Here is a 16,065-nt window from a genome sequence, read left to right as displayed (position 1 = left end):
CAAGTTCCGTAATTTTTCTCAACGTGCTCAGTGCAGTCTCATGTGCAACGTCGACAGCCATAACATTTTTTCGTGTGTTGACTCTCACGCCCCTTACTTAATTTGGCACCGCCGCTTCGAGAAGCACCGAGAGCGACTGTCGAGTTGTCTGAGGTTGTCGGTAGCGAGGTCTGGTACGAAAATAATCGTACTGACTGCGGTCTTCTGAATAGATTTTAGACTTGCCTGAAGACAGGGGGGATCCGGTGTTTCTTCGCTTCGCCTTACGGCGCCGTACGAGTTGAAAGTCGTCATCGGACCAGTCCTCACTGCTGAGCGAGTAGACACACTGGTCTCGTCGCTGTCCGTAGCACTATGGAGCCCAGTGCGCTTCCTGGAGACCGCCGCCGCTGTCGCCGCCATCCCCAACAGGGACCGGGGACGTCTACAGTTACATCGGCGGATATCCAGCGGTGAAGGCAGAAATATTAAGAAACTAGCGGATCGGTAGTCAGAAGCGTTCTGTAAAGCGAACACTTCAACATTAAGGTAAGATCAGTGCTTGCAAAATTAAGCTAAAAAATAAGTGAAGCAAAACAATACAAAACAGAAAGTTGCTATGGTGTAACGCAAAGCGCAATGGTGAGGTAGTCAGGGGGACACGACTGTCGAACTACGACTACTTATGCTTACCTAAAGCCTTCAAAGAGATTGCGAGAACATTCGACAACATTTGTTGACTTGGAAACTGCAAAAAAAAAGATTTAATAAAAATTCAAGCCAATGAAATAATCACTTACGAGTAGTGCCTTACAAGACATGCCTAGAAAGAAGCTGCGTTTAGAACACGATGCTACAAGGACAGTCGTGCAGGGAACACTGATGAAGAACGGTGAGGTAACCAAACATAAAGATATACGCAAATCGAGAATTGTGTGAAGGGTCCAGACATTCCAAATCAAAGACCGAAAACTTTTCGTTCGTAAGAGTAGGTTACCAAAGAGCACGTCCAGATGAACAATAGCTCTGGATCATATGTTTGATTTTCCTTTCTTCCATTGCGAAAACACTTCTTTTTTTACATTTCGTGCACCTGACTTGACCTGTAAAAGTAATAGCGTCTGCTATAGTTCTTATTTTGGCAACGTTATCTTTGTGTCTCAGAAGGGTACAGACCGTAGATGGTTGGTACGAATCTTTCATTGAATAAACCGCGCATAGAAAGACACATGGGAGAGCACGGGACCGGCACTGTGTGTTCCCTTATGTTTCGCTGATGAAGACTTGAAGCCAGCCTGTCTTCAACTAAGGGCTCCAGCATTGTGTCTGTGCATTGAATCGAAGAAGAAACAATAAAAATTGACAGGAATAGCAAAACAAACTTAGTCAAGTGCTATTCATTGTTTTTAATTATGGTTACATAGTGGCAAGTGCACTGCATTAAGGCTTGCTCTCTCAACATCGGCAGCAACAGTGCAAGGGCCATGATGGAAACTAAGCAATCACTCTGTCTTTTCACGCCTACGCATTCAGTAGATTAGAGCTGGGACGCAGGGCCATTCCGGATGTGTTTTCTCGGATGCGCAATTGGTATCCAACTGGCACTGCGATGCTTCTTACAGCCTGAGCCGCTTACCTTGGAGCTCCGTAATCGCAATAGCTTCTTGCAAATCACTTCCGCGCCAAAGTCCAGCGCATATCCCGTCGTTCAAGGAAGGCAGTAAGCCGCGTTGACGTAACACAGGCCGACGCGGCGGATCTTGCACGCGGTGGGGGTGGCCATAGTTGTTGCTCGTAACAAAAGTGCCATCTCTTGCCGCCATACGAAATGGGCCGAACGCTCGGGAAGTCACGTCCACGGCGTCAGGAAACGTCGCCACGCAACTCGACCGAGCGAAAGACTACAGAGGCGCGTCCACTGTAGCGTGGGCTAAGTGTCACGTAATTGTGGGCCTTAATCCGATGAAGATCCTTCTTTATTCCGGCTGCCGGCTGCTCTATTGGATTGGCCGCGTCCTTATTTGTAGTCGGCCGGCCGCGTGGCTAGACACTTTCCCTGTTGGCAAGCGAGCGCGTGCTCGGACCGACAAATCAGTTTCCGAATTCCCACGGTGGCCCCCCAGGGGTGAAGTGTGTGTGCGTCTGTGCCACAAGGATGGAGCTTCGGAGAAAAGGCGTCGAGCGCCACTTCATTGCCGGACCGAGGGCGGTCTTGAGGCAGCGCGCGCCTAATGAACGGGCAGCCCTCCTTGAGCCCTGGCACGCTGTTTGCTGCCGGCCACGCCGCCGCTCAATCCGCTGCCGCTGCATCGCAAATTGTCGCCGGCCGTCCCGAGTGGCCCGGCGCGCTGGCCGGCTTCCCTAATTCGCGGGCCTCCGGGCTGTGCTTCCCCCACCGGCGCCGACTCCTCCCCCACGATGGCACCCACGCGCACCCTATAAGAGCCGGCGGACGCAACGGGTCCGGACACTTTGGTTTGCCTCAGAGTTCCCCGGAAGACAAGGGCCCACCGAGTCCGGTGAGTGTTCGTGGCTGCTCCTGGAGAACGGGAAGTGTTCCCGCCATGCACTGACATGTGCTTAGGAGGCAGTGAACGGCATGATTTCGACTTTTAATAAGCACTTTAAGAGCATTGCGCGCGTTTGGGCGATTTAGTGTGGCATACCTGTGGTAATGGGTTTAGAGTATTCCAACAACGTATGAGTAATCAACACGATGAGTAATCACGATGTGTAGTTTAACATCAACTGTTTATGGTCAGGGCCTGTGTCTGCGATGCAAAAATGAAAAAGCCCTTGTCCTTCGGCAAGGGCTTGCGAAGAAAAGAAAGCCCACCGCTGGCATGGAGTCGGTTGTCGAAATTACAGCCATGAAGTGTTAGAAGTACATGTTTCAAGAGAGAGAAGAAAAAAAGAAAAGATTACGTACTTAATATGCCAGCTGTAGAAGGTAACGCTCACGTTTAAATGAAGCCATCTATCTTTTATGGTGTGTATTGATGTGCGGTCCAAATTCTTGGAATGTCTCCGAAAATATTGTGGTAATCTAAGGTAACCGTATTTTTTTGAGGAAATGTCCTTCGACAAGCACGTGCATAACAGGTCAATTTGTGCCGGCCTCTGCCGTGAAGTCATATAACTCTGCTATGCCAGCGGTAAACTAGTTTTTCTGAAAATATTTCTTTTTCACACAAAAGTTGTGCAGAGATGTAGATCTCATGCCGCCGATGTGTTGATCAGCATCAGATTGACGAAGTCTACCGCGGCTTCTTTCAAAGAGAGAGAGCCAAAGGAAGGAAAGCAAATGCGAAGAGGCGAATAACCAGAGGAGCATCCGGGCAGCTCTGGGGACAAGTAATTATGGAATATAAAATGGAAAAGGGAGAGAATGAACATTGCATGCGCATAGTAGGCCGCACAGGAGTACTACAACGGGTATGGTAATAGCTCAAGAACTGCAGTAGCTTGGGAATAGCTTTCCGTTTCATGTACGAGTGTATCGAGTGTCCAAGAAATTTCATTTTAAAAATGTTCTACTAGCAGTCGGCTTGGCGCGGTCTGCAGAGAGATGAACTTGATGTCGTATCGAGACTGATGCGAAACCTAGGCTTGATAGTTTGAACAGAGAGGGCACGCGTCGCACATTGGTGTGTCGGTAATTACAAGACTGAAATAATATGGAGTCTTAATACAACACCAAGCTTTTAGCCAGTAGAGGAGTGTGGCATTATCTCTGGATATCCTAGTTGACATTTGTGGCTCATAAGGAATCTTCTGAATAGATAGCTGCAGGCAACTAGAAGCATTTGAAGAGCTCCACAGAGCGTTTTCCATTGTGCGAGCAAGCAAGTACTTGCAGCGTCTGTCCGCGCCAGTTGCATTGAGATAGTTTTCCTGCTGCTCTGTGAGCAGATCTGGATAGCCTTGTCGTTACCGGTAATGCAACGATGACCTGAAAACAACTGAAAGATAATATCGTGCCTATTTTCCATGGTACAATTGTTATCTCTTGCGATTTCAGACATCTGCTCATATGAGCTTAAGCTAAAGCAGATGTAATTACAACAGCGGCTGCTGAACTACTCAATAGGTGATGTCGAAGCTATAGCATGAATATGCATGCGGTCTCTCTAGAACCATAAGAATGAGTTAACAGCTATATATATGTGCTGCTACTACTATTCCCGTAGAAATGTTCGATGAGAAGAATGATAGAAATTATTGTGCGAAGGACTTTCCTGATACAGCATAGCTGGCCGTCACATGTATACACTAAGAATATTTATATGAGGTGGTCCTTACCTAACAAGTTTTCTAATGCCATACGAATGAATCATGCATGACAGCGAGTGTGCACTATCTGTTCATTATGTACGTTGCTTGCCCCTATTTATATACTCCGTTAGGCCTGCAGACAACGTTCGCATGGTCTCTTTTGCAATCGTCACATAACCCATTAGGCGACTCCTTTGACTGGGTATTCGTTGCCGCGCTCTCAAAGGATCATTCCGATTAAGCAACAGAAGCTTATCTTCTCACTAACGGTAATGTAAGAAGTACACATTTCTGCATCTTGCATGAGACTTGTGCATAGAAAGATAATGCATTTTTTAGTGCCCTTCTACATAAAAGCCACAGGCTTCTAGAGCAGTGTTTCGCTGGTTGGTTGGTCCATGATCACATCTTGTGGTTCCAGACGAGCAAATATTCACTTCTTATGCACCGCTAACTGTACACAAATAATTCACAGATAGTTGACGCCACTTTGAAACTGGTGGCTAGGCCTTTTTGACACTTGTCGGCACTTCGTGTTAGATTTCAAAGGCTTTTAATCGCACCGGCATTGTTTACGGATTCACTTACAGTCCTAGGTATGATAACGTTAACGAGCATCACCGTTATTCAACATATATGGACGCCGGAAAGCGTAATAAATGTCAATGGTTGTTTGATAGTTTGTTAAAATAACAATCTTGGTTAGTCATCTCAAAGCAATTGAAGATTCGCGCACAGAATTGGACACTCAGAGAAGCTTCGCAATCTGTCTGCGGCGAAGGCCTAACTGTTGTTTCATTCGGAAAGCTTTTCAAGCAGAGGAAAATGAGATGTCCATCAGGTTTCTTGGATGACGTACTTTTTGTGGACGACCTGGTTCATATCGAATAGGTTCATATCGAAATTACCATCAATGTGGTAATCGTGAATTCAGGGTTGCCAGGTTTGGCTACTTCGCACCAATTTGGTTACTCTTTTAGGCCGGTGGCGGCAGAAAAAAAAACCCCTTGGCTACTTGTTTACTTTTGGGCTAGTCTCTTGTTGCTTTGATTTGAACCAAGTTATCAATATATGGGCCGGGCACGTAGCACGTCGGCAGGATAACCGGTGGTCATTAAGGGTAACTGACTGGATTCCAGGAGATGGCAAACGCGTGAGGGGGAGACAGAAAATTAGGTGGGTAGATGAGATTAAGAAGTTTGTAGGTATAACGTGGCAGCAGAAAGCACAGGACCGGGTTGATTGGCGGAACATGGGAGAGGCCTTTGCCCTGCAGTGGGCGTAGACAAGCCGACGATGATGATGGTGATGATGATGATTAATATCATGTGACGCCGCTGGCGTTCGAGCATGCGGCGTCAGAACACAAAAGGAAAGACTTTTGGCTAAGTGGCTGGGACTTGGGGGAACCTTTTGCATGGCGCTTCATTTCGCAGACCAACTATTGCTGAAGGGGACTTTAAACACTAATTCAAAGTGAACAGGACAACCGAAAGCGCTCCGCATCCAGGACGATCTGCACTCATTGACATTGGAAGTCGGATATCTGACGAACTGCTAGTGTCGTTTCTTAGGGTTAGGTATGGAGTGCGACTCGATAATATGAATTGCTTGGACCTCGTCATTACGCGAGAAACGATTGCGAAAGTGACTACAAATTATGCTCCAATCCCAGAAACTGTGATTTTAAGCACACTCATGCAGTACACATTTTTATTGTCGCTGGTGCTGCTAGTCCTTTTAAGAAATGTCACGCAGGGCGCGAGAAGAGAATGTCATTTCTGCAACAGCGCAAGAAACTTCTTCATCCTGCACGAAATAATCGCTAAAGTCAACAATTTATGCTTTATTCTCAGAAATTACGATCTTGAAGAGTTCTTGCTGTACTTATTTACATTTCCATCAAAATGGTTTTCAATTTAGTCACTTCAATAGCAGAGTCGCAGTTTTTTTCGCACACACGTGGCTACTTTTGGCTACTTTGACTGCCCATGGCTCAAGTCGGCTACGTCTCGGCTAGTTTTCTTGATTTCTTGGCTATTTCAGTTGTTTCGACCTGGGAGCCCTCATCGCTATGTCCTTTTCTTGAGGTTTTGCAAGTCCATTTTTCGCTTTAGTGTGCTAGCGATGTCTTTTTCTAAATAGAAATTATGATAAAAATAACAACTTACCGTTACGTACGTGGCCGACTTTTGAGTTACTGACTGTTAAGGCAATGCTAATACTGGGATATTCTCAACTTGAGATTACATTGATCCCCATACACAAGCGGCGCAATCCTCGCAATTTACCACAAAGAGCAGTGACGCAAAGAGGATAAGCCACTGGCGGCTCATTTCTGACGGAAGGCCCATACGCTTGCACTGGTTTCAGTCTTCATCATGCCGGGTTGCCGCGAATATCATCCTGTTAATTGACTACGCTAGTGTTACGGGAAAATGAAGAATGAACACTGCGCTGAACTGCTGCGAGATCTTCGCACCGTTACAGCATTTGCTAACGCGCTGGAATTCTGCTCTGTACTCTTATCAACCACAGAATTACGTCATATCTCCCATAATGGATCAGTAGGTGACGGTGCCTTTAGTGTTTGACTAAGTGAGGGAGAAAGAGGCAGATAAAAAGGAGGTCGGGAAAGTAAAAAGAAATGGGACTTCACGATATCGCTGTTCGGCAGAAGACAGGTGTTGTATTTAGAACAGAGAGAAACGATGCATCCGATGCCCGAACATGATCTTCTTTATTTCATGTCCCCACGCGACCATCCTCATCTTCTTTCATATACAACATTTCCCCGGTTGATAAAAAACAAAAACAAAAAACTATCGCTTGCGTAACGCATAGTCCCTGAGCTTCAACGGAGTTTTTTTGAACTCGTGCGCTCTTCCGTGGTGGTTGGCTGGTCATTTTGTCCTGCAGTGAAGACGGCTGAGTGCTTGATTCACTGCTGGCTTGTGCTGCTATTTCTTGCCGTGACGTAGATGGACAGTCAGCATGTTGTTCACTCGCAGGAAATGCACCACCTTGAAGAGACTCGTCAGGAAGCGGTAGTCTCTCCTCTAGAATACCAGGTCGATTGCCTGTGCACTTCTCCGCAGCTTTTGGGTGTATCGCTTGAAATTTGGAGGCGTTCCACACTCGCCCGTCATCCAAAAGAAATAAAGCTGGCCCTCGTTGCTCAATAATCTTCTTCGGTTACCGAAAAGCGCGAAGATATTTTCCCGTGAACTGACGACTTTCTCACGTGGACGTAGTCGCCGACGGCAAAGTGTCTTGTCCGGGCTCCGCGACGGCAGTCTGTGTAAAGTTTGGAAGAAGCTTGGTTTTGTCCGACACGCTGACGCAGCCATTTCATCGCCCGTGCTGGATTTTCTTGAAATGAAGAATCCGGTAATCCAACAATGCTTAAGCGTGTTCGTGGCAGTCGTCCGTGCAGCAAAACAGCGGGTGCAACTCCCGTTGTGGCATGAGGTGTGCAGCGGTAGACACCCAAATAGTCTGTCACGGCGACACGGATATCACGCCGCGTAAATCTTCTTTATTTCATGTCCCCACGTGACCATCCTCATCTTCTTTCATATACAACATTCGCGGCGGCTGCATTTTCGATGGAGGCGAAAATGTCTGAGGCCCATGTACTAAGATTTAGGTGCACGTTAAAGAACCCCAGGTGGTCGAAATTTCCGGAGCCCTCCACTAAGGCGTCTCTCATAATCATATCGTGGTTTTGGGACGTTAAACCCCAGATATTATATCATATACAACATTAGGTTTGCTTCTACAAAAGGCTCGCGTCTTCTATAGCTCATCAGTTGGTTGATAAAGAAAGGAAATATGATTTTGTAAGACAGCTTTCGGTACTGAGCATGCGAAGTAATTTACTCCCCTAAGTGCGGCCTCTTAACGTTCTGAAGTCCGGCTGATTGTGCCATACTCTTGGATGTTTGTGAACCGTATTTATTTTTTGCGTTTTTAGTTTAAGGTTGTATGACCATCCGCCCGCAATCTTTTATTTATTATTGAGTATCTTATAGGAAGCCTGAACTTAAACCTAAAGAATATTAGCCACTCTACGGACTTCTTTAGTTAGACGTTTAATTTATAAGTATAATCTGAAAGAGAATGAAGAAGCAGAAAGAAAATGTTTTGATCTGCGCTTAATCTCTCAGTTAAAGGTACATATAACAGTGTCAGGTAGCACGAAAACATGATGGTGTAGACGTCAAAGAACAGCTGGTCTTTAATGCATTTCTCTGTCTAACAATCTTTGTACGTGACTCTGTTGCCTCGTACGTACGGCAGGCGCCACGGCATGCGCTTATGTCAGGCGATTCATGCATCAGAAAATGCGGCTCTGCGTGGTCCTTGACCATTGGCCATTGAGAGGCGACGCACAGTGGGCATTCATTGACTCGTTAAACGTGTACGTGAGAAATGCTTGTGCTCTTGGTTCCAGTGCAGTGTACCTCAAAGCACGTCCAGGCGAGCCACCATGCAGTCTTGGAGAGCCTTCCTAGTGCTGGGCACGCTTTTGTTGCTGGCGGTGATGGCTAACATGGCATGCGCCGCCTACCGCAAGCCGCCTTTCAACGGCAGCATCTTCGGAAAGCGGTCCAGAGGTCAGCTGGGCCAACTTTCTTTCTTGTTGTTCAGCTGTGTGACATGATATTGAAAAATGTGAAAATAGTTACTTGTATCACGAGAGGCCCGCTTCTAAGCCTTATGCAAGATAAAAGAAAGACAATTAAATAAATTGCCTAATCAGTATCCGTGATTGTCTCCAGCGGGAAGCGTTGCGCGCTTATTAGAGGCAATCGCCCATTTAGCTGCACCCTGACGTGGCTGTTCGGCGTATCTGATCAGACGCACGGAAAGCTCTTAAGAAACGATACTGAACAATTCTTCATTATTTGTTGGAGCAATAAAGCGAAGCGCTAAAATCTCGATGACAAAGTGTCGTGTTTGCCTTCGATAAATGGTGGGCAGCCGTATAGGCCAAAATTATGTTCAAAGAAATGTGCGAGGCGTACCAAATGCCCTAGGCAGCCAAACGCGCTGGAAAACACCAAACAACGCCGAGATGGAGCTTCAGAATGAAGTCTTGCATTACAGTTACCGTAGCTCCGGTGGCACTGAATTAGTAATATGCTGCACAACCACACAAAAAAAAAGAAGAAAGACATGACAGAGCGAGCCTGTACACTATTAGGCGTACGGGTACGCCTGTCGTTGTGGCTCTTTAGCGCAAGAGCAATGTGTTTGTTTAACCGCGCGCAACCAAAACGTGTGCTGCACGCCACATCTAGCTAATCAGAGTCAAAATGTTTCCGTGCACGAATGGATTTACTGCGGTCACAGTAGTTCTGGCCCTTGCTATCGTTGTCGCAGCATGCACCAGACGAAGAGTCAGTATAGTTGCTAGTAGTGCTTCACGAAACTATGCGACCAACGAAGAAAGCGGCTGATTAAATCACTTTTCACAGTGCGCAATGAACGAAGCAGCGCTCTTTTATACTCTCCTCCCAGAACAACCTTCGAATCGAGTGCAGAAAGTACGCGAATATAAAAATGATTACGCGGCCGTTACAACGGAAAGAAAACCCGTACACGATGCATTTTTCCGCAGTTGTGACATTTCCTTTTGCCGGAATATGATTACAGATCGTAACCATGATGGCGCATATTTTTCCATTAATCAGAATCAATGGATGTCTTCGCGCATTCACGGTGACCATTGCCGGAAGCTGCGCGGTATTGCCCGTTATTCTATTTCTTTTTTGTATAAAATGAAGCTTCTTCTTTCGTGCACCCAGGGGACCTGAACAACGCGGACATAAAGTATGCCATGTGTGAAGCTGTCTGGGACACCTGCACGCAGTGGTTTCCGCTTCCTCAGGATGGAACACAGTAGGACGACCTTCGCCCCAAAAGCCAGGTGAGATGGAAAGTTTATCCACGCTGATCTCATTATTGAATGAACTAGATTAAATCAAATTTTATGAACTTAGTAAATACGGTGCTTTTTAAAGGCAAACCTACATTGTATACTGAAAATAAAAAAAGTCGCACTGGCGGTACCAAGCCTGAAGGAAGAGCGGCGCTGGGTGGCCTTCCTTGTTTCCCTTTATTTTTTTTTCTGCCTTTTTTCTCTTTCTTTCTCTTTGTTTCCTGTATCTCGTTTTTGTGTCTGTTGCTTTCTTTTTTTTCTTTCTATTTCTTTCTTACTCTTTCTATTTCTTTGTCTTTCTATCTTTTTAAGTCTTTATTCGCTTTATTTCTATCTATTTTTCTCTCTCTTTCTCTATTTCTTTTTCTTTCTATCTATCTCTCCATCACGTGTTTTACGTGCTCTACTTCGCCGAGCAGAGTTTTCGGTTGCGTACATCAAAGTTTTCCCAGCTGGCCTAAACAGCTCCACTGGTAAAACGAAAAGTGCATCACGTGAAGGACTTGAAAATATATGCATACTTTGCCTTGAAATCGGGCTTCACTGCCATAGCTTTGTATTGCAGTGAAGTATGTCTGAAATAGGTTTTTTTTTTATTGATATGATATATAAGGAGATGTTCGCGCACAATTATGACGCCGGCTACTCCTTAGCCCTTGAGTGAAACTTGAACACATATCTTAAAGTAAAACATACAAGGCAGATCATGGAAAATAGAACACTCGGGCACACATATGCAAAAACGCACTTATAGGCACATATCACAACAAAATGATAAAGAAATGCTCCAAAGTCAGCGAAAGAAGTCTCTGATAATGTCCGTCGTTAATATTTGGTCCGACCAGCAAGAGAACAGCAGAGCACACGTCTGGTCTTTAAGAAGATGTATTCGCTCGTGTGTACATAACAGTCGATACGTTATTCACTTCAGCACACACATATGATGGGTGTCATATGAGACTGCGCATAATAAGTACGACATGTGTTATACAAATGAAAGTTCGTTATTTCTTAGTACTTGTCAGCAATGCCGCTGTCTTGTAAGAAACGTGTTAACGCTAATGTGGATTTATAGATGAAGACGTATGTCTCCTTCTCATAGACTGTCCACATCACGACACGCCGCGACGCCGTCTTAAATCTGAAATAGGTTATTGTCACGCTGTGTGCGTTTGCATGCATGACGCCTATAATATGGCGTACTGAGCTGAACCCCTCTTCCTTCCACCTCTCCATGTGTCCCATATCTATAAACGGATTTCTGCTCTTTCCCTCTGTCTTTTATCACGGTGTGATGTTCAGTGAAGCCACGCAACGTTTGACTGAACAGCAGCAGCGGGAGCGGCAGCTGTCAGTATGGCGCACAGATAAACTGTACGCGTAAATTGAGCTTCCGTTTATACCGACGGTTTTACATTTTGCATATTTTTCTCCCGATGTCTTAGTATGAAAGTGAAATAGCGATTTTAGCGACAGCACGCGCGTGGAGATTGAGTTTAGTGCAGAATCTGTAAGCTCACTTTGAAGAGAGGGAGACGGAGGAAAGACAGGGAGGTTAACCAGATGAAGTCTCCGGTTTACTACCCTTCACGTGGGAAGGGGAAATGGGATGTAAAAGAATGAAAGAGAAGAAGAAGAGTTTGTGTCGACATCACGCGACAAAAAAAATACAACAAAAAACAAAGTCATGACCGTAGTCCAAGCACTACACAGCAACATTTTCTGGGAGCAGTCACAGTTTGTCATTGAGTCCGGTTGCTTGAAGAAACCGCCACAACACCCTCAGAGCGGCTAGGGTTGAAGACGGTGTAGGCCAGGGCCCTAGGATTTTGTTCTCCGTGAGAGGGCGGTTGTCCAGCTGGCCTAGTGCGGCTGAGAGGGCCGCTCTTTCGGAGTTGAAGCGGGTGCACTCACAGAGAAGGTGCGCGACTGTTTCGCTGCACCCGCAGACTTCACAAGACGGGCTCTCAGCCATTCCAATAATAAACGAATAGGCATTTGAAAAGGCCACTCTGAAAACAGCGCTGCCTCCCGCCAGTGTTGTCGATTCCTTGAAGAGCGTGAATTAGTTGTTATCTGGGAGCGCAGTGTTAGTAATCGTTTGTGCCCGTCATAAAGTGACGAAGGACCAAGAACATAGAGTGCTCCTAACCCACGCTTTATGGCGAAAAAAAAAATTATTTGTAGTTTTTACGTGTACATTACCATGCATGTAGTTGACAGCTGCATTTTAAAAACATTTCTATTGTGACTGTTCTTATAGTTACTTTGTTTACGTTTCCACATTTAATAGTATTTAATATGCTTAATTTCAACCTTTAATTATCTTTAATCTGTGTCATTATCCCCTTTGTACCATATAACGAGGCAACCTAATCAAAATGTTTTAATTTGAACCTTTCCAGCATTACTTTGGCAGCTTCTGAAGCGCAGTCAAAATATTAAATTTTTTTTCATGCAGCAAAGCAATAGCACATACATACTTTCCAAAACTACGTTGTGCGAACCGGTAATAGAGAAACATTTGTGGTTAGCAAATTGATCAAATGTTTTTCTAAACATCAAACGTACATCGAAATAGGTGCATAGGGTGCACAGAAACATTCCATCAAGAAGAATGCGTAAGATCTCCGGAAATTCTGACTGTCTGAGGTTTTCTTTTAGGGCGGAAATTTTTCCGGTAGCTCCCGAACCAGACCTATCTACACTCTTTTCGTCTTAACCAATCGATGAACTTGCAAATATACAGGAAAGCCCGGAACAGCCTGTCCGCACCACAAAAGCCTAAGCGAAAGGAGACGTTGTGCAAAATATGTCAGGAAAACACTCGAGCTCGTCTTTTCACTCATTTTCACTCAATCTTTGAGTTTTATGATTACGTTACTATTTTTGGGCTCATTTCCACGTCTGGTTGAGAAAACGTGCCTATCGGAAATACTCTCCGAGCTGCGTACTTATGCACTCTCTGTCGAAGCCTTCTTGGTAATCATCAGAGATACAGTACGCCCATCGGAAGAAGGCTTGCACTCGGGCAAACGACGTCACGAGTAAAGAAACACGCCATCGCGATGACGTTCGAAGAGGTAAAGCAGGAAGAGCCTTTACTGAGGTATTCCCGGGACATCAGCAGGAAGAAGTAAGGAAACAAAGAATGAAAGAAAAAAAAGAGACAAACGTAAAGAGAAAACACGTGCGACAGGGCGCCACGTCAGCGTGATTGCAGCTCTTTGATCTCAGCCCAGTTTGTGCTAATGTGTAACACCGTAAATACGTCGAAATGAGCACATAGTTCTTGGTACGGGTTACAGCCGTGTCTCACATCGACTACAGTAACCCTGAACTTTTCGTGTTCGGTGTTGTAATTACCGGTTATTGCTTAGGAAAAATCACAAATAATGTACATGAACGTTACTATTTTTTTTTACAACTCATATAGATGATGGAGGGAATTGCAGCCTAGAGCTAGTAAATGAGAACAGTATTTGTACGGAAGCTACGGAACCATGATGTAGACAATGTAGCAGAAACTGGTAATTGTAAAAAAACAACTAAAAAATATAGGCAACGTAAGTATAGAAAGCAGATGCGGATAGGGGGCCTTCAATTCGAGAAAAAACTGTACAGTTGGTCACATTATGTAAGAGATTGAGCCGACAAGCGCTCGTACACAGAAGAAGTATAATGCACGACCAAGTAATTAAATATTAGTACTAAATTCTGGTATTTTATGTGCACAAGACCCCTCTTTTAGACGTATGATGCGCGCAGGAGGGGGGGGGTGGTGTTCTGAGCAGTTCTGACAATCTGGTATTCCTTAACATGGCCGTAAAACGAAGTAGACTGGTGGTGCTTATACATTAAAATCTACAGTGCAAGTCCGACACCTGCAGTACAAGTTTGCCGGCCGATGAGATTTTAATGAAAGAAGGCTACCCTGTTTTATAGCATTGACGCGCTGCTTCGTTCGCCCGCTATCCACCTGAAAAATCGATACAGCACTTGACACAATGCTACCCCGCTTACACGGCCTGCTTCTTGCATCCCGCTGCAAAACCGACATCTGAGTGCACGAAATATATGGGACCACGGAAGCATTTGTGGAGCACTGTCTTATTGAATACGCAGAGGAAGACTTCCAGCGAGGGATTCTTTGAAGGCGTCTCAGTGCTTTACTGTCAGACTTTCTTCACGCGTGCTGAAAATTTTCGGCTACTGGTTTCACTTCTGCAAACAGGGATTGACTTTGAAAAAGCTAGGCAGGATTTTCTCGGGGGCCGGCAACTTGATGAACTCCTTGCGAACTGTAACGTTTGTGTTGTTTTTTGTTTGCTCACACGCGCTGTTATTTCTACTCCCCAAGCCGTCTTCTTTTATCTCTCCGTTTTTCTTGATCCATGGATTTGATTTCTCAAGTTTTTTTTTGTGTTCTTGTTTTGTTATGTTTCGCTTTAAGCCTTCCAAGACAGCCAACCCTTTACGCAATTGAAGTTTTCAATGAACGAATAATGAATAAAAGGCATGTCGCGTTTTGTACAGAAACAAAACATTTTGGCGCGTTTCGGCTTTTCGGGTCATTTCACCAATAAAATCCCGTTTGATCCGCACATACCTATTCTTCTGTAGTTTGCGCACAGTATACAAGCTCAATTTCGTACCGATTGTTTTATTTGTTACAAAGCCTACCGAACTATTTGAATGGGACAGGTGCGCACTCTGTGACTGAGACACTTTTTGCTCTGTTGCAGCTGGACGTGTTTCTTGACAACGGAGAACTCGAAGCCAATACCTCCATCCAGAACCGAAGAAACCTCCGACAATCTGATGTAAAAGATTTGCAGCCATCACCGCACAATGTGCGTCAGGTCGCCTGCGCATTGTAGAGTAGAATGAAATAAACGCATGATTTGTTGAAGCAGCGTCACGGTATTTGGATATCCTTAATTTCGAGCTCGACTGCAACTCCACGTATAAGGTTTGCTCTTGTAGACGAGGAAGACACGGTTATTTCTCCAAAGAAACAACGAAACAATAGCGAAAACAAAAGAAAGCTGCGTAGGACACGATGCAGAGAAAATCTAGGAAGTTTTTGAAGTGAACTTCAGGAAACGCGAGGGACACCAATAAAGGCAAAGTTTTTCATCCGAGACCTGCTCTTTGGGAAAGGTTAGAATCGATATTGCCCTGGGGCTGCACACGTGTCACGTTTTCTTTCTTTTTTTGTTTATTGCGTTAGATTGCACTACGGCTCCCGAACACGTCACGCATGATTGCGCAGGTCAGTCTTTTGCATGAAGTATAAAATAGCTATGGTGTGGGCCGTACATGCACTTACTTATAATGGTACCTTTAACGTACTGAATATTACCTTGTAGGCGTAAAAAGAAGTCAGAAGTTTTGCCGTAAGGGCGAAGCAGATTGGAATTTCACATGAAGAACGAAAAGAGAGAGAGAAGAAATAGTAGAGAAGGAAAGGCAGGGAGGTTAACCAGTATAGGACAACCGGTTTGCTACCCTACACATGGGGACAGCGTGGGGGAGATTTCAAGATGGAGAGGAAAGAGAGAGAGAGAGAGAAAGATAGAAAGATAGCACATGACACAGCACACATAGAATCAGTCGGTCACTCTTGCGTGGTAGCATAGCACACATAGAAACAGTCGGTCACTCTTGCGTGGTAGTTGGTCACTTCTGCGTGGTACGCGACATTTCTGTCACAGGCGCTTGGCCAAGTTCGTCGCTCTCAAAAACCTCAGCAGTGCCTTCGTCGCCTTCAGTTGTGATGTCTTCTGTTGACAACATGCAAGTATTGTTTGAACAGACATTGGTCTACTATCAAGGCGCGCTAGAACGGACGCCAATGACTG

The 16,065-nt window shown here is 45.2% G+C and overlaps 1 protein-coding gene across 1 annotated transcript; it reads left to right on the top strand.

The window, feature by feature from the left end:
• Positions 1 to 2,195: 2,195 nt before the first annotated feature.
• LOC119393432 (uncharacterized) lies at positions 2,196 to 15,116 on the top strand. The gene is made up of 4 exons (XM_037660445.2): positions 2,196 to 2,498; positions 8,711 to 8,873; positions 10,068 to 10,189; positions 14,947 to 15,116. Exons 1-3 carry the CDS (start codon positions 2,211 to 2,213, stop codon positions 10,163 to 10,165), a joined length of 549 nt encoding a protein of 182 aa, XP_037516373.1. The 5' UTR covers positions 2,196 to 2,210; the 3' UTR covers positions 10,166 to 10,189; positions 14,947 to 15,116.
• Positions 15,117 to 16,065: the final 949 nt, after the last annotated feature.

This window comes from Rhipicephalus sanguineus, chromosome 5 (genome assembly GCF_013339695.2).
Source record: "Rhipicephalus sanguineus isolate Rsan-2018 chromosome 5, BIME_Rsan_1.4, whole genome shotgun sequence".
Classification (NCBI taxonomy): Eukaryota; Metazoa; Arthropoda; class Arachnida; order Ixodida; family Ixodidae; genus Rhipicephalus; species Rhipicephalus sanguineus.
The sequence above is the reverse complement of the archived record's forward strand: the minus strand, read 5'-3'. Positions and strand labels throughout refer to the sequence as shown.

Bases quoted from the DNA above. Each gene is read 5' to 3' on its own strand.
- LOC119393432 (XM_037660445.2), top strand. From the start codon at position 2,211: ATGAACGGGCAGCCCTCCTTGAGCCCTGGCACGCTGTTTGCTGCCGGC. The intron at 2,499-8,710 runs GTGAGTGTTCGT...TCTTGGTTCCAG, and splicing joins ACAAGGGCCCACCGAGTCCG to TGCAGTGTACCTCAAAGCAC. The intron at 8,874-10,067 runs GTCAGCTGGGCC...TCGTGCACCCAG, and splicing joins CTTCGGAAAGCGGTCCAGAG to GGGACCTGAACAACGCGGAC.